This window comes from Carlito syrichta, unplaced genomic scaffold, assembly GCF_000164805.1.
Source record: "Carlito syrichta isolate Samal-C Ts95f unplaced genomic scaffold, Tarsius_syrichta-2.0.1 Scaffold302536, whole genome shotgun sequence".
NCBI lineage: Eukaryota > Metazoa > Chordata > Mammalia > Primates > Tarsiidae > Carlito > Carlito syrichta.
This window is the reverse complement of record NW_007246632.1, coordinates 53,954-78,727: the sequence shown is the minus strand read 5'-3', so window position 1 is coordinate 78,727 and position 24,774 is coordinate 53,954. Positions and strand designations below refer to the sequence as shown.

Sequence of the window (24,774 nt, the reverse complement as noted above, 5' to 3'; positions counted from 1 at the left end):
TCTGTTCATATTTTGTTCAGTGCTTATACTAGTCTTTTTTGTTGTCAAAGTGCAAAGGCATATTTCTTTGGAATTAACACATTCTGGCTCTGTGCAGCCCACTCTCAATTCCCAAGAACCCTTAAAGGCATGATTCTCGTTTTATTATTTATGTAAATTTCATCTAGAATAAGAAATAAATGTCATGTTTTTAATACCCAGGCAACACAAAGGTCTTCTCATTACCCTTAAATTTTAAAATACACCTAAACTTTCTGACTAGTCCTTAGGGATAATCTCAAATAAACAATTTCTAGTGTCATAAAGGCAGCAATATTCTGCGGGTGAAGAATATATCACATTTAGGTCTTAACGGAGAGGAGATTTGGACAAAAATGACACTGTAAGTAAACGCACATATGGTTGTCTTTCTGATGCAGCAACATGCAGACACCTTGTGCATATGTACATATATGTGTGTATGTAACCCACTCCCTTCAATGTACTACGTTTCACAAGCTATTCAAATTCTACTTCCATGGCCTGCCACCCAAATCTTCTGGTAGAAATATTTTTTCAAATCTCTCTCCCTCCTACTTCTTTCCCCCCACACACTTATGGTATGTGCAGTTTCACCAAACCCGTGTGAAGACAGGGGAACACTGATGGGATTGCTTTTCACAAGTGTGGGAATGAAAATCCTTCCCAATGAAAACATCTGTCTCTGTTCAAGTCATGCCCAGTTATCCCCCAAAAGAAATGTTCTGATTAACTTTTTTTTTAAGTCTTAAGATAGCAGTTTGTGTAGCAGATCTAATTAAGAAGTTTATGTAACAGATCTGCAGGGTTTTTTTCCTTCTTCAACTGGGTTCTATGAGCTCAGTTTGAGTGTTACCAGCTTTCGCTATGCAACGGCCAAGTGCTTCCCGGGCTGAGAATTATCAGCTTCTGTGGGATACTATTGCTTCCTTAAAACAATGCGAACAAGCTATGCAACATGCATTCATTCCGGTAAGGAAAATTTTATTTTATTTTCCTAGAGATTCTTTTATTTTTTTTCTTTTTCCTCCTGTTATATGTCTTTAAAAATGCATATATTCTGTGCATTTAAATACATGGTATTTTCTCTGTAGTTCATGTTCAGGGTAAATATAGGTTTATTTTTGCTCTGTATGAAATCTGAATTCTTAATATGGCCAAATATTAATTACTGAGAAAGAATAAACAGTGGTCCAACCAAACTCATTCACTGAAGATAGTAGTTTCTAACAGTAACAAGTACTAAAGAAAGGACACAATATTGATATTTCACATATTGCTTGAAATAACCTGCAAATTGTAGTTCTTATCGATTCCCCCCAAAACTACTTAGAATTGCTTGAATAGCCTTTGCAGTTGGGTTTGATATATAGATCAAGAAGCCAAAAGTTAGTTCTTAAATTTCTGTTCTTTGCTTACTCAAGTAAAACCCACCAAAAAACTTGTCTTGAAAAGTACGATTGATTCTTTAGCAGTGATGCAGTTCTTAGAGCTATATAAACATGTCTGATAGATGTATATGATATATAAAGTGAATTGATAAGTGAGTCAGTGTCATTGTGCTATATGTTGCAGAAATAATAATTGTGCTTATAATGTATCCAACTAGAGGAACCAGGCTAGTGACATTTGATAGACTGAGATAAAGTAAATAGGACTTGGAAGAAGAGTATTAAAATATTTTATTCTTTTAATTAGATTTATTTTGAAGTAGTGAGATAACCATTTAGTAATTAGAGAAGATTCTTATAAACTAATTCCTGCTAAAAGTTATTTGAAACCTCCTCAAGAAAAACATTATTTCTGACATAGGAACTCAAGAAGTATATTTCTGTTAATAGTTGGAATAAATGTTCCTTGAAGTTCAAGTTATTTTCAAGTGACTCAAGTTAGATGCCATCATATTTTTTCTCTGTAACTTGGAAATCACCTAAATGTCACAATGATTGTGCTATATTTGAAGCTCTTCTAATTGAACTACTATATTCTAGTTGGATTACTGTAAAATGATCTTGACTACTGAAGACACAGAACTTATGTAATTTTTGCAGAGTCTAAAAGACTAATGGTGTGAAGCTCTCTAAATTGTATTAAGTTATAATGATTCTGCTTTAAATCAGAATCTAGTGTGTATAGTTTGCTTCTCCTATCTTTATCAAACTTCTCTGCCTTTCTTTTATCAAGGGAAGCGTGATATTTTTTGTGAAGTATCTCCTCAAATATCCCCTCCCCCATGGAGCCTTCTCTGGCCAGGCAGTTATTTTCTCCCTTCTTGATTCTTTATATGCACCTCTGATTTATCACCTAACATTTTGATGTTAAATGTTTTCTTCTCTGTCTCCCTAATTATATTGTAACTTTTTAGAGAGAGGTTAAGAGGAAAGCAAATTGGAGAAAAGAGCTAACAATTTTTTATTTTAATTTTTCTGTCTTGACTTCTTGAATATTGAGGTGCATCTATTCCCAGTGAACACGTGAGGAATGACTAAATCAACTAACAAGAGTCTCCATTTTCCAGTTAATGCATAACACTTTTCATTACCAGCTTTGCCCATACTGATCTCATAAGATTATTTCTATTCAATTCCATCTGGAGAAAACCATAAACCCTGACTAAATCATTGCTGTGGATTATGACAGGGGTAGTAATGTGTTAATACAGAGGATAGACCCTTATGGGAAAATATAGCCTTGGATTCGCTTCCCATACTCCGTGGGCTACTCTTAGTTTCATTCTAGTGTCTGTTCCAAATTTCCTCTACTCCACACATACACATGAATGTGCACAAGTTATCTTCAAGTTTGCTTTATTTCTTATTGTTCTAAATCTTTATTTCAGAATGTATTAGGAATTTACCAATATCTCAAATTTCTTCCAAGTCTTTGTTAAATATATCCTTATATGAGGACTTATTTTAGAAAATATAGTCATTATTAAAATATTATCAGTTAAGAATAATTCTGTTTAAACTGAATCTCAATTTATTTCTTTGTCAGCATGTGTAATTTAGACCTTGGAAAAGTATTATTCCCTGCTCCATGCACTTTTTAACCCAACGATATGTTTTATACATACATGCATGCATTTACACACTCACATACATACATACAGGTACATATCGGATTTTTGCTTAGTGACACCCTTCATTGTTTAGGTTATCTTAATAAACCTTTCATTAAAATAAGCCCAATTCCTTTCCTAAACCAAATATTAGAAAACAAATAATGTGTAGAAAGTATAGATACCTATGAATGTAGTTGATCTTAGGAAAATAGACCTAAAAATATCACAAGCAGGTAAGTGCTCTTTGGTGTGGGTTCCACAACACTAGCATGCAGAACTACCTAGATGGTCTGGATCATCTCTCTCAGACACAATAAGCTGTGGATCACAAATGATTTTTCATTTAGTACAGTTCGGTGGACTAATAATAAACCTGACATAAAATCTCAGGTCATGATATAATTTGCCCCTAGAGAACCAAAACTTAAAGCAACTGATATCTGGATAGTGCTGTCCAAAACAATCTGCAGAGAAAAAGGAAACCAAACTAAAAATCACTCAAAGTGTCAGAATTTGATTTCACAAAGCAGATCATGCCTCCAGTAGTGATAAGATGGAAGTCAAATCTGTATTCTCAAGCAGGTTCATATGCTGAACCCAAGAGCCCCAAGGGCAAAACAGTAACACAGAGCTATCCATATATCTTTTAGTACAAGTACCTGGCCAGTGTAAGCTTCTATATATTTATTAAAATCATGAATGAAGTCTTGTAAATTGGTTCCATCATCAGGGGCATAAGAGCATTATTCTAGACAGTCAGTTTCTTTGGATATCAGGCAAATTAAAGGCTTTGAAATCATATTAAAGTGAGTGGATATGCTTGTAAAAGTTGTCTCATAATTAGCAGTTCTTTTTGTAGAAACTGGCTTGTGTTTTTATTCACATATTGACTCATTCAGGTCACTCACATTTTCTGGAGCCCCACTATGTGCCAGGCATTATTATAGCCACAGGAGAAGGGCCCAAAATTGCACTTATAACTTCTTTGTGACACCATCACTTTGTAAAAGAGACAGCATTACCCCTTGACCAAATGGTACCTGACTGTCTCGTGCTACAATGTGCAAAGTTAATTGTTTTTTTTTTAATACTGCTAATCATCATATTTGGATTTGGTCAAAACAGTCACACTGAGATAAGTGGGTCCTCAGTATATTTCTTCTACCCATCTTGCTGCTAAACTGTGGGCTTCTGTCAATGAGCAGTTGTAATAGTATTTATACATCCATTCATCTCAGAAAGTTTTATTTACCCTCATGTGAAGGCCATACAGCTTACGATGCATGGGAGAGATACAAACACGAATAAATCAGGAGGGCCCTTGATTAGAATTCTTCCCATAAGAATTTTCAGATGGGTTTATGAATCACTTTAATACTAAATACAAAGTGTGGAGTACCCGAAGTATCTGTGAATTATCAAACGTATTTAGAGAAGGGGCAAGCTTCATGGAATGGCACCCAAGTTAGGTTTTGAAGGTTAGGTAGAATTTTGACATGTAGTAGTGATTGAGGAAAAGGACACTTCAAGTGGACAGAACAGGCATTTGTTAATTGTGTAAACATAGTCCATTTTTCCATGTGTTTAGCCATTCAATCAATACTCATTAAACACCTTTTATGTGTCAGAAACTGATATGCCTGGATGTATAACAATAAATAGAACACACTCAACACCTGCCCTGGGAGTATTTACATTCTAGTGTTGGGGACAGCCATGAAATAAACAAAATGTAAATATATCTATGTTACACACTTAATACTATCTTGTGCAAGTTGTTTACAGCATTTCTCACCATTGCAGTTTAATATTGCACATATACATACACAGATACACATCAATTATCAGAAAGCATAACAACAGTAGATATTTTTCAAAGCCACTACAAACAAAACAAAACATTATTTTCCAAATATTCTGTAGTCTTAAAATTCAAGTTCATTTCTCTAGCAAATAGCACATCTTGTCTTCCACACCCTGGGCTAAATACCAGTAGTATGCAAATAGTAGTTAATATTTATCGAACACTTTATGCTACGTGCTGTGTATTCTCACTCAATTCTGTCAACAACTCTCTGATGTATCATCTTCATTTTACAAAGTTTAAAGAGATAATGTAGCTTTGCCATAATTACAACTAACTAATGGAAAGGTAAAACTTTGAAGCCAATGATCCAACCCTAGAGCCCATTTGCTTAACCAGCTCACTAGAATAAGAAGGAAGCCACTAAAATCAAGATAACTGCAATACAGTATGACAGGAGCAGTTATTAAGGGATATACAAAACCATAGTCAGTGAAGCAAGAAGGGGGTGATCCATCTGCTTGGAATGCAGGGAAAAGATAGTCGAGGAAAGCTAGAAAAAGGAAAAAAACCTTGAGACAATTTTAAAATAAGGTTTTTCCAGGTGAGGCAGGTGAGAGAGAATAAAACAGCTGGTACAAAGGCACTGAGGCATGAGAGAACACTATGGAAGAGAGCATGTTATTAACTTCCCAAGCTTCTCATCTCCCTCTTTTAGTATTAGAGAAGCAAAATCAGAAACAATGAGATTGAGAGTTGGGTCATTTATTTAAGGTCAGGAATTCCACAGGAAAATCATAAAAAGAACTCTGAATAATTCAGGCGCACAGACAAGGGCACTGAAACCTTAGAAAATAATCTCCAGTGGGGGAAAAAGATGACTTTCAGATATCTAGCTTCATTACCACTGCTGTATGTGGCCTGGCCTGCAGGTTGACAACTGTGCCCAGAACTGAGGCTATATGCATAAAAAAGCAGAGAATGTTTGTGTACAGTTATAAAAGAATGAAATAAATGTAGAAAGAGAAAAGGAGATGAGAAATCATGTGGTCTCAAAGAAAGACACTGAGAGAAATGAGGCTGAAAGGAACTAAGAGAAACTGGGCTGTGACTTTTCGGGTCCCTAAAAACTCCCAGTTCTTAGTTCTGGTCTACCGGGTGGCCTGCCCTGCTGGTCTTCCTACCCCTATAGCCTCACAACAAATTCCTGATTTTGCTTCAGCTAGTGCAAGTGGCTTTCTATTCTTGCAACCAAAGAACTGTGACTAAGACAGGGGTCAGTTATTGATGAGTAATCCAGGGATAGGAGATACTCCTACAAGAAAGGGCAGAACAGAGTTGGAGAGAAGATGAACAAATCAGCTGAGGACCCTGGGCTTTGGGGCGAGGTTCCATCCTTTAGGACTTAACTCACATCCCCTTCCATAAGCCTTCTCTGGTGCCTAGTAATCAGATGACATACCTTCTTCTTCTTTACTTCAACCCTGATTAATACACTCTGATGAAAAATAAGAGTAGGAAAACTACCTGCCAACTGCTTTAATCGACGCTGTTATATTCAATATCATCACAATAACAGCAGGAAATGACCATTATTATTATCTCCATTTTAGAAGATCAGTGGGGTTAGATACCTTGTTTAAATCCTGTAGCCAGTAAGATCAAGAGAGGACCCAGTCCTAACTGCAATCCCACTTGCCTTTCTTCTTCACATCCACCATGATACTTTGCCTCTCTCTTTCATGCGGTTTTTCTGCTTTGGTGGGTTTCTCTTATTTCCTCATGACACTGCAAAAACTCCATGAGATTCTACTCTTCCTCCTATCTGCAGTGCCAAGTATAGTGCCTTAAATGTGGTGTTTGCTAAGTAAATCTGTACGTGCCAATGAACACTTAAGAATGAAGGGTTTAGGCAGCAGTGAGATGATCATGAGGAAATGATCATTCTTGTTTCAAACACATCCTTAAAATCTGTCTCAGCTTCATCATCACTTCTATGGACCCTGCTGTTGGTCCTGAATTCTGGTTTGAACATCCTATGCTTAGGTCAGCTCTAAATAGGATTTGTTTGGTGAAGACTTTCAGTCCTAGTTCATGGTGTTCCAAGTGTGTTTTGTCCTTTCTGGATTCTAAATATTACTTGGCTCATCCTCCTCAATCATGTTGGATTCATTTCTCTATTTCACTCCTCTTAACTTCTCTTTGCATTTCTGTCTAGTAATACTCCAATTTTTAGTTCATTTCCTTCTGAAGAATATGAACAAGGCTATTAATGGAATCTCCATTAGTAAAAGGAATAAAGATGACACAATCTAGAGAGATGTTCAATTTAAGGGGATGGGGACTATACCAGGAGCGATCTGGATAATTACAACAGCTTAGAACTGCATGAACATTTGCATGGTAAAACGGAATGGAATTGTCACTTTTGGTTTTTGAACAAAAAAGCAAGAGCTATCTTTATATCTTCCTTGCTTGTGCAGTTTGCATTTTCTTCGACTACTGGTCTCATGATGCCTGTGCAAACACATCTGGAGTTCACAATAAAATTAACACCAGGTGCAGGATGCAGTCTTTGTATTCCAATATTGTCCATTATACAATGTTTGTGTTGACTCATCAAAATGAGGTGTTAGCATAGCTATATGCTATTGTACAACAGAGTAAAGCTCATGTTTTGTCACTCCTACCTTCCCATATCCACCCCGGAAATTGCAAAAATAGAACCTCAAACTTATCTGTTGCAGAAAAGAAAAACAGACTGTTGTTCAGAGTTAATAATAGTAGCCCTCCTCCGTGTAGCAAATCAAAATTCAAAAACACATACATGCATTAAAACCTCAAAATCTTTAATGAGTGAATACTAGATATGTTGTGCTCTTTTAAGCTTCATTTAGATATTTTTATTTAGCAGGAAGATGCCTGGGAACAATGGAATTTCTCTTTTTATCTTGTGTGGAGACTAAAAAACATACTATACCAATATTTTCACTATTGCTGCTGCTGCTGCTGCAATAGTTACTACCACCTATCTTCCTTATATTTATTTATCTTGTTACAATTTTCATGTTAGTATAAACTAGATTATTTCTTGTTACAGCTTTGGCAAGGCAAGTTTTATTATTCCTATATCATTTATATGAAAGTCAAAGTTCAGGAGGTAGAAATGGCGGGATCAGAAATAGTGACGTAGTAAGACATAAAACAGTAGAACTGGCATCTAGTGTAGTCCACATTTTACTCTGATACAGAGTTTCATCTGCTTGAAGGACCTGAGTCTAATCCTTGCTCTACCACTTGCTAGCTTGAGTAAAGTACTCAAATTCTCTGAGCCCCAGTTTCAAAGTATGTGAAATTAGATATTATACAAATCTTTTTAGGATTGTTTGATATCTAATGAGATAATGTGAGTTAAACCCATAGCACAATGCCTAACCAGATAAACTGCCCAATAAGGGTTATCATTATCATTATTGTTGTTGCTAATGTTTTAATGTAATCTCAAGTACATAATTTTAAAAATTGCATAGTGTTTCATATATGATTTCATTTGCTTCTTGAAGAACCACATGATATTGACTAAGTAATAATTTATAACCTCAATTTATACCTGAATAGGAAGTTTCAGAGTAATTAAATTAATTGGTTAAGATCATAATAGAAGTAAAGAAAAAAATCTTAAATCCTGTCAGATAATCCAAATTCTACACTCTTTTATTACTATTTTTATAATATTCAAAATTAAGCTAACATTAAACTCAAAAATCATACAATTCTTATCAATAGGTGAATGTAACCTTAGAAATAATCCATAGTTAAATGACTTAACCAAATTCTATAGGGCCATTGCCATCCCTAAAAACCTTATTGGCTAACTCTACATGCAGGGCTGGAAGGTAATCATCCTATAACATAAAAGCATAAGGTGCAAATATTCCTTTTGTGTTCTAGTGGGCAAGGAGGAGCCATGAGATGTATAGTTGTAAATACTACATTCATAAGGAAGTTAACATCCCCTTTCTAGTTGGTTGGGGACAACCTTTATAAAACAAATGAAGGTTCCGATGTGCCTGAGGTTACAATTCTAATGGACAAAGTAGTCTGAGAGCACAGAAAAAAGAGACTTCTAGCCTGGGAATCATCATTTATTCTCCAACTTGTGACGGAGTCCTTATGTATCAGAAAACAACCTCCTCCCTGACTTCCTTTCCTTCCTTTTATTATTTTCTCATGCTATTTCTCTGTCTCTCATCTAGCCCACAGCAGCAGATGATATTCCTCCACCTCTACCCTGAAACACACAATTGTTGCATTATGCCAGGCTGACTAGAAGGTAAATTGAAAGGCACTGGAAAACTGAGAAACCAAGGTCAATGTAGTCACTGCCACTCAGAAAGCTAGAACAGCTAGTGGGGCTAGGAACTGGTTGGCATTTTGGATCCAGAGATCTGTAGGTCTTGGCTTGTAGAACAAAGAGTTCATTTGCCCAGTTGATGACAATACACAAACACATCTGCAGAATATATTTAGCACTAGCAAATGCCAACAGTATTTAGCGAATCTCTGTTTTTCTAGTCCCTATTCACTTACCCTTTTTATCTATTATTTCTCCACATTTTTCTTCATTGAAGATGACTGAAAATAGAACATTAATTTTGAAGAAAAATGAGTACAGGGGAGATTGTTAGACTTATAATTGCTATCAGAACTTAAACTAAGGGAAAATGGAACTAAAATGTTCTCTAGCCTGCTCCTCATGCAGCTCTGCCCAAGTGCCGCCATTTAGAGACAAGTCTTAGAACATTCTGAACATTCTCCAGGCCCACCTGAGATGTGAGCACATTACAGATTACTAACGGTTAAACAGTAAATGAACTCATACTTCACCTTTGTTTCTCTCCTTAGTGTTTCCTCTTGCAAAAGAACTAATCTAGACATGAATTTTTTTTTTGATTTGGAGTTGGAGTCTCACTCCGTTGCCCAGACTAGAGTGCAGTGGCACGCTCACGGCCACCCCGATGTCCACCTGCTGTACTCCGACGATTCTTCAGCCTCAGCCTTCCAAGTAGCCAGAACTACAGGCACGCGCTACCATGCCCGGCTAGTTTTTGATTTATTGTAGAGACGCGGTCTCGCCAAGTTGCCTAGGCTGGTCTCGAACTTGTGAGTTCAGGCAGTCCACTCGCCTCGGCCTCCCAAAGTGCTAGGATTACAGGCTGAGCCACCGAGCCCAGCTGGCATGAAATATTTTAAGGCTTTCTCCATAGTGTTATGTTTCAAATTTCAGTATATGACTCAGTATCAAATTTTGACTAGTAGAGAGGAAATGAAGGCAAGGGGAATTTTTTTTTTTTCCTGAAGTTAAGGCTTATAAAATATGGAGTAAGACAAGGGTGGATGAAAGAGCTTGGCGATTCTCTGCTTCACTTTTTTTTTTAAAGTTGTGGGGTACAATTCAGGATTAGGTACACAAGTGGTCATCGTATAGGTAAAGTTTGGGCCTCCTTTTGGTCCCCACTTCACCTGGTTTGAGGTCAGGTACCCTTATCGATGTTATGTGCCCACACCCAGCAATTTCTGGCTGCTGCCAATCTGTTTCTTATTGTATTATGGTAAATGTTCAGGGTTTGCTTATGAATGAGAACATTTGGTATCCAGTTCTTTAGTTCTGTGATAGATCACTGAATATGATAGACTCTAAATCCATCTAAGTTGTTGCAAAGTCCATAATTTTGTCCTTCTTTATGGCTGTGTAATATTCCATTGTGTATATGTACCACATTTTTTATTCAACCCAGTTTTGATAGGCAGAACTGCTGGCTCCATATTTTTGCTAATGTGAATAGTACTGCAATAAACATGCTTGTGCAGGTATCTTTTTTGTAGAGTGATTTTAGTTCCTCCAGGTATATCTCCAAAAGTGGGACTTCTGGATTGTATGGAAGGTCAATTCAAATTCTTTTAGAATTTGCCACACTGTTTTCGATAGAAGTTGAATGAATTTGCCTTCCCACCAGCAGCGTAGAAGCATTCCCTTTTCTCTGCATCCTTGCCAGCATCTGCTGTTTTTTGTTTTATTAATGATGGCCATTCTTACAATGAGACATGGATTCTTAAAGGCCATTCAATTCACTCTTTGTTGTTCAAATACAGGAATAAATAGGGAGGCTCCGTGATTCTTTTTTTTTTTTTTTTAATCTGAGATACTGAATGTCCTGGGTCTAAAATTGAGACTCCTGATTCCCAATTCTGCCATCTTTATACTATGGACATAATTCCTTGATTAGAGTGTGGTTACTTCCAGCAAGATACAGTACCTGATTTTTGATAGCCATGCAGGAACTACCTGGAATATCAGGTAGATTCCATTATAAATAACTTAAAACATTATTTTTCTTTTAAACATGGATGATTATAAAGTATAAAATACATCCATGTTTAAGGTAAGCATGATACTTCAAATAAATGTCTAGTTTGGTGAGTCTTTGGGATATGTATTCATAGTCATCTAGAAAGTCTGAGAAATATTGTGGATGCCATTTTGCTTTTTCATTATTTTTGAGTCCTTAGCTTTCCTCCCATGTCTCATGTTTCCTCACACCTCTCCAGCTTCTCCTGAATTGGCTCCATCTTGTCATTAATCTAGTGATCTTGGGTAAGTTGTATTACATGTCCATGATTCACTTTCTGTATGTATAAAATAAGCATAATTATAGTATGTACTTCACAGGGTTGTAATAAAGTATAGAAAAGACTGAACATAAAATATCAGCATGTGGTTGGCATAAGGAGTTTTTCTGTGTATAATTTTCCTTTCGTTTTCATGCTGTGATTCAGAATGGCATGGTCTGCAGGGCATGACAGGCTCCAGCTCAAACGAGGACACTACCAGGCACTGTGATACAAAAGCTTGTCACCAGAGGGCAGCATGCAATTACCCCCGCCTACCCATTTTACCTAATTCTGTTGCCTCAAGGGTTTCTTATGAATCTTATCTCTTATTGTTATGATTCTAGTCCAATAGGTCTAAAAATCAATTAACACTTACCTTTTGAGAGTTTGTCATATGCCAAGCACTGTTAAGAGCGTAATGAATACACTTGTGTACCCGTGGAATTTAAAATAAACTTTAAAAATAAAGAGTGTAAGTGGGAATGTCTGATGAGGAAATAAAGTAAGATGAGGGCCCTGCCCTCAAAATCCTTCAATTTAAGCAAGGTGTTATGACTATCACACACTAACCAATTAGCTTTCAACACGTTACGGAACAGAAAACAACATTCATTTAGAATGTCAGGGCTTGGTGCTTTCCCATAATATTTCTTTTAATATTTGTAATTCAGTGTGAACTGATATAATACCAAAAATGAATGCTTTAAAATCTGGGGAATGAGATGAATAGATTGAGTCTGGAGTGATAAGATCTTTCGTGGAGGATCTGAAACCTTCAATTGTCCTCGCAGGATGGATAGAATTTGCTTAGGTAGATAAGGGTGTGGGCCATGACAGATGCAGAATGTGGGAAAAAGAAGAAATGAAAACAAGGACATGGTAGGTCTGAGCAAGGTTTGTGCTTGGAATAGTGAGGATCCTAGCCTGATGGAAGAAAAAGAGAAGAAGGAAAAAAATTAGCAACTATTTATTAATCATTCATTGTGTGAAAGGCCCTGATCTATATATTACAGAAGAAACAGGCCCTACTTTAACCCAAAAGAAATAGGTTATTGATGGTTTGTTTAGGATTTGGTACCTAAATCAGAACAATACAACTATACTGCTAAGATTATAGCTCATTGGTAGCTTAGCAACAAGGAGCAGATGGTATCCACATGGATCTTTCCAGGAATAGCACCACATGGAGTGAATCAGTGAATTAAGGAGATATGACTATTATGGCATGGGGTGTATTAACTAAACCACATCTGAGATTTGAGCTGATGATTACATTTTTGTGGAGCATTTGCATAAATAAAGGAGTTAGATTTGTAAAATCTCAGTGTGAATCAGTGGGGTTTGAGGCATCATGATCTGATGGTAAAAAGCAAAGGGCTTACAGTCTGAAGACCTGGGTTTGAATCCCAGCTTTGCTTCCCTTTAGCATTCTGACTATGAGAAATTCACTGAATCACTCTGAGCTTCTGTTTACTTATCTATAAACAAGAGAGCATTCCACCAATCCCTCTGGTATTATGTTAAGAGTAAACATAAAACACAAGTAAAAGCTTACCATTTTTTCCTGGCATATAGTGGGTAAATGACCAGTCAATGTTAGTTCCCTTTCCTCTTCCTATGGGAATTAAATGATTAAATGATTATGAATACACTTTATAAATTATAAAGCATAGTATTGGTGGTTGATGTGATATATTTATCAATTTAGGTTTACATGTTGAGCTGTAGATCTAGTTTTGGTGAGTCATTTATATTAGCCTTTTATATGAAGTACAAGGAGGTATGTGGCGAAGGTTCAGGGTGGAGGTCTGAAGAGTCCTCATCACTAGCAATTCAAGCAGTTTCCATTTCTTGATCCCAATGGGATTGATACTAGAGAAAACGTGTGGAGTAAGAAAACTCTCTTTGATTCCCTGGTCTCTGCTTTCTGGGCCTCATTCTCCAGGCTGCCCTGTGTTTTCTGCACTGGGGAAAAAGAGATCACCAACTCAGTCCAACTGAAGTCTTAAAGGTTTCATCCATTTTCTGCAAAATATTAAACTACTTTGTATTTTGAGGAGGATCAAACGGAGATGGCAACACTTCATTCCATGGGGATGAAATACTAATGGTGAGTTTTCAAGGGACAGTGAGAAAAATTGTGTTTGCTAGAACAGACTTCAGGATCTTGCCAAATCTTAACAGGGTATGGATGCAAATGTTTTGCGGTGGCTAAGAGTTACCCCCTTTGGAGGCAGACTGCCAGGTTTGACTCTTGGCCCTGCTACTACCAGCTGGATAACCTCAGTTTTCTTATCTGTAAAGTGATGATAATATTATTTTTATTATTAAGAGTTCAAGCAAGCAGAGCTGAATTGGGTTCAAGCCATGAATGAATCTACCATCCTTTCTTTTTATTTTCTGAGCTAAGTTGGTATAAGCTATGCAGATAACTATCTCTGCATTTCATTAAATGCTTGGAACAGGGACCAAGATCTTAACTTTCATAAGTTGCTTCTTTAAGATGTCCTGCCACAGCCATTAACTTGCAGTTGAGTGTGAGCTAGCCAAGACCTTAGCCACTCATGTGGTTCACTCACTCATTGTCCTTGCCTCAGTGTCCTCACCTGTGGGGAGTGTACTTTATGTCTCTGTAGAATAAGGAAAAAGCAAGTGACAGGCCAGAGTGACATGATACCATTAGTGGTGATGACATGGAGCTGGACTGGATCAAACTGCACCTACCTAGCTGGTCTTCTGGAGAGGGAATATGAGGAGAAGAAAATCCAGGAAAGCAAAACATAACCACAGTAATAAATAAAATAACCTTATATTTATAGAGTTCTCTTTTGCCACACATGCATTATTTCTCCAGCTAACTTCTTGAGAAATAGGTTAACTGGAAAATAGCATTGTCCCATTTTTTAAGTGGGGGTTTGCAAGAGATAAGGGACCTAGAAACCTTCTGAGAATTGAATTTGAGTCAGTACAGTGAGACATTTCTCTTCAGACTGTGAAAGAGAAACTAGCAACTTTCCAGGCAGAAAATAATTGCATTTTCAGTCTGGTAACCTGGAAAACTCAGGCGAAGAAATCAGGAGATGTTGAGGTTATCATCGTGGATTCTGGGACTAGAAGGACATGGTATTAAAAATTTGTTTTGGCCCCTCTTAGATTTGTGATGTAAGGCAAGTGACCTAGTCAATTGTAGCTTTCTTCCATCTCTCCCTGCTTCCCTCCTTCCCTCCCTTCCTCTTTGCTTCCCCCTCTCTCTCCCTCTCTCCCTCCTTCCCTTCTTTTGTTTCTTTCTTCTTCCTTTTTGTGGCAACTATAATGTTTTCCTTAGAACATTGTAAAATTAAGTGCATTGATATATCTAAAAATACATTTCACAGCCCCTGGAACATAACAATCACTCAATATATGCTTAATATTTTATTATTATTTTATCATTATTACCTTATCCTCAGTTTTGATACTAAGTACTAGTGAGATCTGGGTCATTTCACTTTATTGTCTTCATTTTCATATTTATAGAATGTAAGAGTGGAATTAAATGTTTTTTGAAATCAGAGCTTTAAAGATACCATGATTCTAGAGTATATACGTTCTTTCTATTTTGTTTTTCTCTCACATGCAACCAACAATATGACTTTAATCAGTCACTTACCAGACAATTTATTTGGGATCAATTCAAAGAGTGTCTGAATCAGTCAGTCTGGGTGTGCCTGGGTCCTTTCCTAAGTCATGCTCCTGCTGGTTTGTTTACATGAAATACTGGGCCTCAGTAATTGGGCCAGAGTAAGGAGGGGAGGGTTCTTGGACCAGCCAAGATCAAGGTACATAGAATAAATTTGGGCTTGGAATGGCTTTGTAAATTATTGATCAACAGCAAAAATTAGAATCCAGGGAGATCTGGTGAAATCTGATTTCCTCCCAAGAAGCTATAGAACAAGACACTGGAGACAGACTGCTTGGACTTGAAGATGGTCTATTTATCAGCTACATGGCTTTGAAAAAAGTTATTTAACCTCTGTTTCCTCAATTCTAAATTGAGAATAACAGTACCTGTCTCACAGAGTTGTGTTTCACAACGTAAGTGCTATATAAGTACATGCTCTTATTATTGTCTATCCTAGTATTAATATATCAGGGGATTTAGGTTGACTGGGTCATGATACTATAAGCCTTCAGGTAGTGGTAATTGTAGGTTTCTGGTAAATCCTTCAAGTAGGAATCAGGTCCTTCCAACATCTTGGGATGGGAGGGCTTCAGCCTAACAGATTGTGAGAAAGAAGGAGAAGAAAGAGAGGGTTTCAGTTCCAGTGGAGAATAAGAGTATGGGTCCGGAAGTGGAGATAGAAGTCCCTCTCCCAACCACACATTTTTATTTCCAGAATAAACCAACATGATGGGATGGGAAGGGTTAGAGGAAAAAGCTAACACAAAATATTCTTATCCTGAGTTCAACATTCAGCATATCCAAATCAGTATTTAATGTTGGATGACTTATTTCAGACATAATGGGATGTGTGGGTGGTAATCTCAATATTCTACTTTCCTAGCCAAGATCAAAACATAAACTGATTGGGACTCATCCTAATGGCTATCTTCTGTGTGAATTGTGAAGCTAAAATTCTGTCAACATGATATGTTGTAGTAGCCAGTCTAAGTCAGCTAATATTTACCTAGAGAGGTTCTGGGATCTCCAGCTGTCACAGTAAAATCTCTCTGTCTCTCTCTCTCTCTCTCTCTCTCTCTCTCTCTCTCTCTCTCTCTCACTCACACACACACACACACGTGCTTACGCATGCACACACACGATGGAGAGGGAACATGAACAAGAGAAGAAACTTTCAATGACTTTTATTTTGTTTCAAAATGTCATTTCATGCCATATATAAAAAGCATGTATTGGGTCTGAGGCCCTATAAATGGAAAAAAAAAATCTTCTTGCCCACTTAGGAGTATGGCCTACAAGGCTGAAAAGGTAAGCCAAGAATATCCAAAAGCAGCTCGTCCATTTTTCTTGCCACTTTTTACCTCCTGTTTAACTTGGCCTACTGACACCCACCTGGCTTCCACTCACATGTCCCAGGTCAGTTGAAGTCTCTTGCATAATTCCCTGTCTTATGAGCATTACTGTTCAGTTCTTGATGCTCACAAGATGTGCTAGCCAGTTTCTCTCCTTTTCTACCTTGCTTCTTAAAAGATTAGGTACTAGATTCAGTCTTCTGCGCTTCCCACTGATAAGCCAGAGCTTCTTAGTACTAAGCTTCCCAGAGAGTGTTTCTTAGCAGACTTGTGGCTGATTGTATGGCCACCTGCCTAGTTATTTCAGAGGTATTTCCCAGATCCAGCAGTGAACAAATATCAGGAAATAACCCAGTCAGAATCCATGAACTCCTCTGAATTTTCATTCATTATGTCTGATTCTTTTTTATTTAGAAATTCTTGGTAACAGACAACAGAAATTTATCTATTACTAGCATAAGCAAAGTTATTGATGTATTTTAGGAATATTTGGGTATCTAATGAAACCCATGCACAAGAAGGTAGCTTGTGAATAATTTGTGAATAATTTGACCTAATAATTTAAATGTTATCAATATTCTCTCTGCTTGCTTCTCTGTGATTAACTGTATTCTTCCTTCTTGCTGTTAACTGGCTTTCTTTGCATGGAAGAGCATGTATTGTAAAAGGCAGATCAAAATAAAATGGCAAACCATTTGCCTCTTATCGTTTGGTTCACCCCCCAAAAGACTGATTTTTCTTAATCCTTTATAGCTTTGAAATCTTGCCTAGATTTACATAAAAACAAGCCTTGACATTTCTGATTTAAAGGATAGGTTTTATTTTTTTGTTTTTCAGATGTGTTATAAATTTCCTCCCAGTTAAGATAAATAAACATATTAGAGGGGAGAGTAGAATCTGCTAAGTCACCAGTTTGTTTAAGAGGTCTAGTAAGATGATATCCAATATGAAGAGAGGGTGCATATGGCAGAGCAGTGTGGAGTGTAGAGAAAAAACCTGAAGGGAATCATCAAAGTAACCAGGAAATTTGTCTTTAAGACTCAGAGACCAAACTAGATCAAACCATGCAGGGATTCTCTTGATTGCAAAAGTGGACAAAGAAACAGGAGCCAGGCTGAGCTAAAAGAAGATCTGGAATTACTAACTGATGAGAAGAGCATACTCCTGACCATGCTTGAAATTCAACTACATTCTGTGTTTCTACCACTATGAATTTTTATTCTCTGTGGATATAGGTGTCACTGAGTGCCTAAAGGATTACCAAAAATTCTGTAAAAATAGACTGGGGTAGGCTGTGAGGGTCCTGTAGCAGAGCAGAGGGAGAGTCTTCAGAGAGCCTGCTGTAGCAGCACAGTGGGGTAGTGTGTTACTCAGAAGAGCCCACCATGGCATCTCTTTGGCACTCATACCAGGGAGTTGCCCATGCCAAATATATGTGTGTGTTCACACAATTCACACCTCCTGTTTGCTCATGCATTTCTATTGACTTTTAGAGGTACAGGTATTAATTGTGGCTTCTGGATCGTTTTAGCACCAAGAAGTAACAAGCTTTCCGTATACATTCCACATAACATAGATCTTATATTTCAAGATTCACACATCCCACAACCTGTTAATATTAATTACTACTTTATAAAAGCTCAATTCAGTTAAGTAATAATGACTGAAGAAAGGAAGAAGGTGATACTGAATATTGGAAAAGTAGTCACAATCATGTTGGTAACATAAGAGATTTTCAGGTTATCTTAGAAATGCTCTACAAAGTTTATGAAGATATATTACTTTCCTTTGTGTCTTATCTATACTTCACTACATTTAGCCAATGCTTTCTAAGTATTTATTGACCTCCTGTGTACACAGTCTGTGGAGAATTCTAGAGAAGTATACAATTCTTGTCAATATTTTTTTTTTTTGAGTTGGTGTCTCACTCTGTCGCCCAGACTGGAGTGCAGTGGCCCCTCCCGGCCACCGCAGCCTCGACCTGCTGGGCTCCGGCGAGCCTTCCGCCTCAACCTTTCGAGTAGCTGGAACTACAGGCGTGCGCTACCACACCCGGCTGATTTTTTTATTTATTGTAGAGACGAGGTCTTGCTGCCCAGGCGGGTCTCGAACCCGCGGGCTCAGGCAATCCACTCCCCTCGGCCTCCCAAAGGCGCGGGATTACAGGCTTGTCAATTTTTAAACATAGAGTCTTATTGGAAAGAATACATTTTATAGGTAAAATGGAAAATAGCAACAAAACATGCAAAAGTCATAAATGGCATAGCATGGGAAATGGGTTTATGTAAGAAATTTATTTCCATAACACATTAATATAATCTATAAGAAAAAAAGATCAAATCAATACCTATTTGTTGATCAAAGCTCTACTGGGCAATAGAGGTAAATTCAAGTGTTGGGTGTGATACTCAGAGAATTTTCAGTCTAGTCGTGACTACGAGGCACATTTGAGAGTCTTGGAAACCAAGCACAAAGGATAGGAGAGATGCTGTCAAAACTGAAAGCAGGCTGGGCATGGTGGGTCACGCCTAAAGTGGTAGCAATTTTGGAGGCCAGAGGAGGATTGCATGAGTCTAGGAATTCAAAACCAGCATGTGCCTCAAAGCAAGACCTCATGTCTATAAAAATTTTTTTTAAATTAGCCAAGCATGGTGGCATATGCCTGTAGTCCCAGCTACACGGTAGGCAGAGACAGAAGGATCACCTGAGTCCAGAATGTTGAGGCTGCCTGATTGTGCCACTGGTACTTCATCCTGAGTGACAGAGTGCGACCTCAACTTAAAAACAAGCAAACAAAAACTAAAGGAAAAAAAAAGTACATATTAAGTCCCCACCAAATTGCTACCAACATTTAACCTTCAGTTCCTTTAAGCATCTCTTGCTTTCAGGGTGGTTTTTGCTTTGTCTAGGTCTTGTATGATGCTCTAGCATAGGGCTCCCCCCTGAGATCATGGAGCAGCTTTGTAAGGAAAAATTGAGTTTTGACATTAGGTCAGTGTTCAAATTTCAGTTCTCATTTTCCTTGAGCATCAGTTTGTCCATCTATAACATAGAAGTAGTGATAATAATGCCCCATCGGTACAGTTTTGTGGAGATTAAATGAGGATATATATGCATATGCTTACACACATTTAATAAATTGTAATACATTAATGCATATTAGTAAATGGTTATTATTGCCTTTGACATGAGAGGTTGTCTTAGAACACACAATCTAATTAGGCCTCTTGAGTCCAGTTGTAGCCACTAACCTAGCATTGAGATCTCTGCGGTGTAAACAGTTCACAAACCATCTAATAATATAACTTCACAGTAGTCTATCTTTTCTTTTTCTTTTTTAAAAATTTTCAATTTTGAAGATGTGGGGTACAATTCAGGGTTAGGCATACAAATACTCATTATGCAGGTACCCTTGTTAATGAGTAGTCTGTCTTAAGGGACACTTGCTAATAATTTTTAACATTAATTCTGAAATTTCCAGTTCACAAAACACATTCAAATATATAATCTCTTTTGATCTTCAACCCTTTTGGAAAGTTGTTACTACTGTTTCCGTTCTACAGAGAAGGAAAATGAGTCAGAAAGGGTTAGCAGACTTGCCCTCAGATCTCACCACCAGAAAGTTACTGAGCCCCAAATCATACAATCAGGAAGTTGCTGAACCACCACTGGGTCCACGTCTTCTGATTCCAAACCTCATATCCTTTTCTCTAAAGCACGTACCTTTTAATAAGAATCATTTGTGTAGGGGGGAGGGGGAGGTCCAGGAAAACCATCTTACTTCAAAATCCATATTTACCCACAAGATACTTCCCATTGAGAATCATGAAACTAACTATCATGAATGACTAGTTGATACACTATGTAAATATGTAAGTCAGGGTTACATTTACCATGCCTGGTGTTTTTAGTGAAGATGTGGAATTTTGTTGTTGTTGTTAAACCTGCTGGATTTGCTATGAATTTTATCATTTGATTAGGATTCCACAGGCACAGATTGACATTAGAAAGCTGTTAATTCTGTTAACTCCAGGGCACAGCTAATGAAATGTCCCAGAAGCTGAGTGCTTTCCAAAACCACCGTGTCATATAGAACAGTTCTCCATTAATCATGATGAAAGTATTTCCTTTATCTAAATGAAATCTGTAATTTGGGACGAAGGCTAAAGATTCATTTGGGGATAAAGGGAACGTTGCTGTGAAAATTCAGGAAACTAAAAAATAAAGATAGGTCTACTCAATATTCATGAAGTCAGATTGGTGATGCAAATAGAGATTTCAATCTCGTATTTTCTAATGACTGGGCTTGTAGCAATCTTTATCAGTTTTGCAGATTCCTACTCAACCTTAAAGGGAATTACTGCATATTGTACAATTTTTTAAAAGAAAGTTTAACATATCCAATATGGTTTTCTGTCATCCTTGACTAATTTTTAATTTTCATCTAAGGATTTCTAAGATATATGAATAGAGGTGTATAAATGACAAAGAAAATATATGACACAGCCTGTAGATAAACATAGATGTTGATAAGTGAATCCTTTTTGCATTGAATACAACATGCTCTCAAAATGTAGTTTTAAGAGAACTATGAATATTGGTTTAGGTTTAATTTTGCTTCTTTGAGAGATAAACCAAATGTCTTTAGCAAAGACATTTTATACAGAAATGTTATAAATTTTTACTCTCACCCATTGTATTTAGAAACTCTTGCTTCATATATAGCACAAGTCCTCATCTTCTACACTGTTCTGTAGAATTTATGAGAAAATGACTGTAAATTCTAAGAATCCTTACTTTATTTCCTTTTGTGATAAATGTAGAAAACAAATATTTGAAATAGGGAAAGGTAAAAGAACTCTGAGCCATTTCTTTATCCCCCTAACACTTGATGCAGTGCCCGTACAGGTCCTCAACGAAGATTTGTTGAGCTAGCTATTTGTTAAATGAGTTAACAGACTCTGTCTCAGAATCAACTATCTGTTATTTAAAATTATTTTCTATTTCTCTTTTTTAGGCCAGCCCTGCTCCCATAATTGTCAACACAGATACTTTGGACACAATTCCTTATGTAAGTAACATTTTTATTAAGACTTTCTTTAAAAACTATGACAGAACTTTTCCAGCTGAACTGAAAAGTCAACACGTAGTTTTGTCTTAGCAAAATAATCTCATGAAATGATGTATAGAATTAGTTTTTTGAAATTTATTTTAATGTTTACTAAATTTTGGCTTTGTCATGCAATTATTTTCCTCTTTTATTAATATTTTATAAAATATAAGGGTCCATTATGAAAAAACACCAACCAATTCTGTCCAAATAATGTTAGCATGCTAGGTGGTACACTGGAAAGAGACTGAATTGCTCATAGCAGACATGGACAAATTTCTTTGGGTTCTTATAAAAGGAATAGTCAAATCAATTTCTGTTACAGAGCCTAGAACATAAAGTAAGTTTTCGATGACTATTTTGATGGATTTTCTTGGTATTCTGTCTAATAAGAATTAGAGCAAAAATTTTGTGAGGTGCAGTCTATCAATATATAATGAATTGTACAGTTTTTAAAAAAGCATGGAACATGAGACAGTAGGATCAGGCAGATCAATGAAGCCAGCATTTTGTTTATACCACACATCTATGCTATAATGGTCAAAGTTCTTGAAGATAGAGTCTGGGCACGGAAGTTTGGTGGCCAGCAATAGGCCACACTGGGGATGAGTGGTTGACATTATGAAAGTCCCACATAATGGTTCCTAGCCCTGAGTGGTTCCTAGCTAATGGGTAGAGAATAGTGATTAAGGAAGACAGGACAGCCACAGATTCATGCAGACAGTGTATAAGGCAAGGAATAAGGGTTGCAGGGATAGTGGATAAGAACAAATTGACTCCTGGCCTTTGATCAAATGAATGAAGCATGTGAGGCATTTGGAACAGTACCTGGCACAAAGTGTTTGGTAAGCATTGACTGTTCTCAGTCTCAGACCCCAACCTTAAATGCCTACAATGACCAGGCAAATCATAGAAACAAGTCAAACAGGTGGAGCGGGGACAGTGAGGAGCAGAAAGCACATGGCCCTCCAAAGAGGGCAGCAGCCACTTGGCGTCTAGAGTTGCCAGATCATCCAGTTTTTCAAAACGAGTTGGAAATTTGAATTTTTAATGTACATGTTTGCAATTTCTAAATATAGGCAACCAATTTCCAAAAGTTCAAACACTGTGCTTGCCAAACAAAGTGTGTCTAGTCCATAGGCTCCCTTTCGAGAGACGTTTACCTCCAAGGAACTGGAGGTCCTGAGCAGGTTCCGCAGGCTGAGACACGGCCACAGGGGAGCAGAATGCAAGAACTAGAGTACAAGTTTGGGACTTGATTATAAGAACAGGGGACTAAAACTGGGACACAGGGTCAGGACAAGAATAATAGCAAGCTTGACTTGATGCTGAATCACTTAAACTACTGAACTAGGGCTTCTTAAATCATCCTGCACAGGAACAGTTTGGGGTCAGACCGGAAACGGGGTTAAGCTTACTAGTAAGAATCAAGTGGTTCCAGTTGTAGAAAGTTAAGGGCTCTGTAGAAGGAAATGAAGCAGTGTATTCAAGGCACCAGTGTCCACTATTTTCTCACTTTTCATGTCTTCCTTTATTTATCAAACATTTGTATTGGGGTTATTGTTTGTCTAGCACTATTCTAAGCACTTAACTAATTATAACTAATTTAATCCTTATAATAATCCTATGGGGTAGGTACTATTAATTTATTTATTTTACAGATGGGGAAACTGAGTAATAAAGAGGTTAAGTAACTTTCACAAGGACTCACAGTAAGAGGCAGATCCAAGAGTGAACCCAAATAGCCTAGCTATAAAATCTGAGGTGTTTTTTAACTTCTGATATGCTGCTATTTATGTCTTTCTTCCATTTATTGTTTTCTGCCTCTCAATTAGGAACAGTTTTTTTACACTCAGGATAGGGATCCACATATATATTAAGGAATCCTATGTCCCAAATAAATCTCCTTACTATAGCCATTGGCAAAGCAGGTGAGTAGTGCTTCCTAGTAGACATGCAGCACAGAGGCTTGATTTTGTCAGGAGGACACTTCCTTGTGGTTGATCTATATCATTTCAAAACCTTCTATTGGGATTCTCATGGCTTAACTGCCAGTTGTCCTCATGTAGAAATAATTTATAAATAGCATCTAAGGATCTTGTACAGACACTCTCAATTAATTACTAGTAAAATCAATCACATATATCAAATTATTCCCATTCTCCTAAATATAAATTTTGTATCTGACTTTGAGTTCTTCAAAGGGTGTTGTTGTTAGATTTTTTTTAATCTTCAACTTTTTTATGTTTAATGTAACCCATTTTGTGTTTTGTTAAGAGTTAGTATCTTTAGAGAGGTTTGTTGAATAGTTGTTATGATGAAAATGTCCTCAATTCTTATGGCAGTGTGTTCTTGAGAAATTCATTTAATCTTTCTGCACCTAAAGTAATCTCTATAAGAAATAAATTAACTATAATACCTGTCTCAAAAATTTTATGTGTGAAATCATAATTTATCAAACTTCCTTTCGATAGTGATTTATGTATTTATACTTTTTTCAATGAACATTTATGGAGTAACACATGCTCAATTCTGGGAGAATGATAAGTGTGAATATGTCTCCCCATGTAGAAGAAGCATGAGTACATTATCAATTGAAAATGGTAGCTTTATCACACAGGCATTAATGTGGATGTGCTTTAGTTCTTGGCACAGTCCCAACTCTCCTCTTTGTTCCTGACTCACTGGGTAACCTTGAACAAATCACTGTTCCTTTCACAATCTATTTTTTCATTCCCCAGTGTTCTATACTTTTTCTCTTTTCTTTCTCATATTCTAGTGGTTCACATAATCTCAGCTCTATTTAATTAAAAAAAAAAAAGATTTCAGAGTTCCCCAGAGGGCATTTTAGTCATGTTGCATAAGAACATTTCCTTCTTTAAAAATATTGCTTACATGCCAAATTTTAACTTATACTCATTTATTAAAGCCCTTCTAATAAATAATTTCATTACAAATAAATATATTAATTTTTCTGATTAGCAAATTTTATTTTAGATATAAATGGTTGCTGTGGAAATGATTCCTTGGCACACATGCAAATGGCAACTAAATAGCTAAAGGAAATTTCTTGGGCCAGAATTTCATGGAAGT

At 36.9% G+C, this 24,774-nt stretch overlaps 1 protein-coding gene across 1 annotated transcript in view; it reads left to right on the top strand.

Annotated features, from left to right (window-relative positions):
* LOC110595522 overlaps nt 1–21,732 on the top strand; it is a 59,580-nt gene extending 37,848 nt beyond the window's left edge. The window contains exon 2 of the mRNA XM_021711731.1: nt 21,589–21,732. Coding sequence (XP_021567406.1) covers nt 21,589–21,732 — 144 coding nt within the window. The remainder of the gene's footprint in view (nt 1–21,588) is intronic.
* The last annotated feature ends 3,042 nt before the right edge of the window (nt 21,733–24,774 follow it).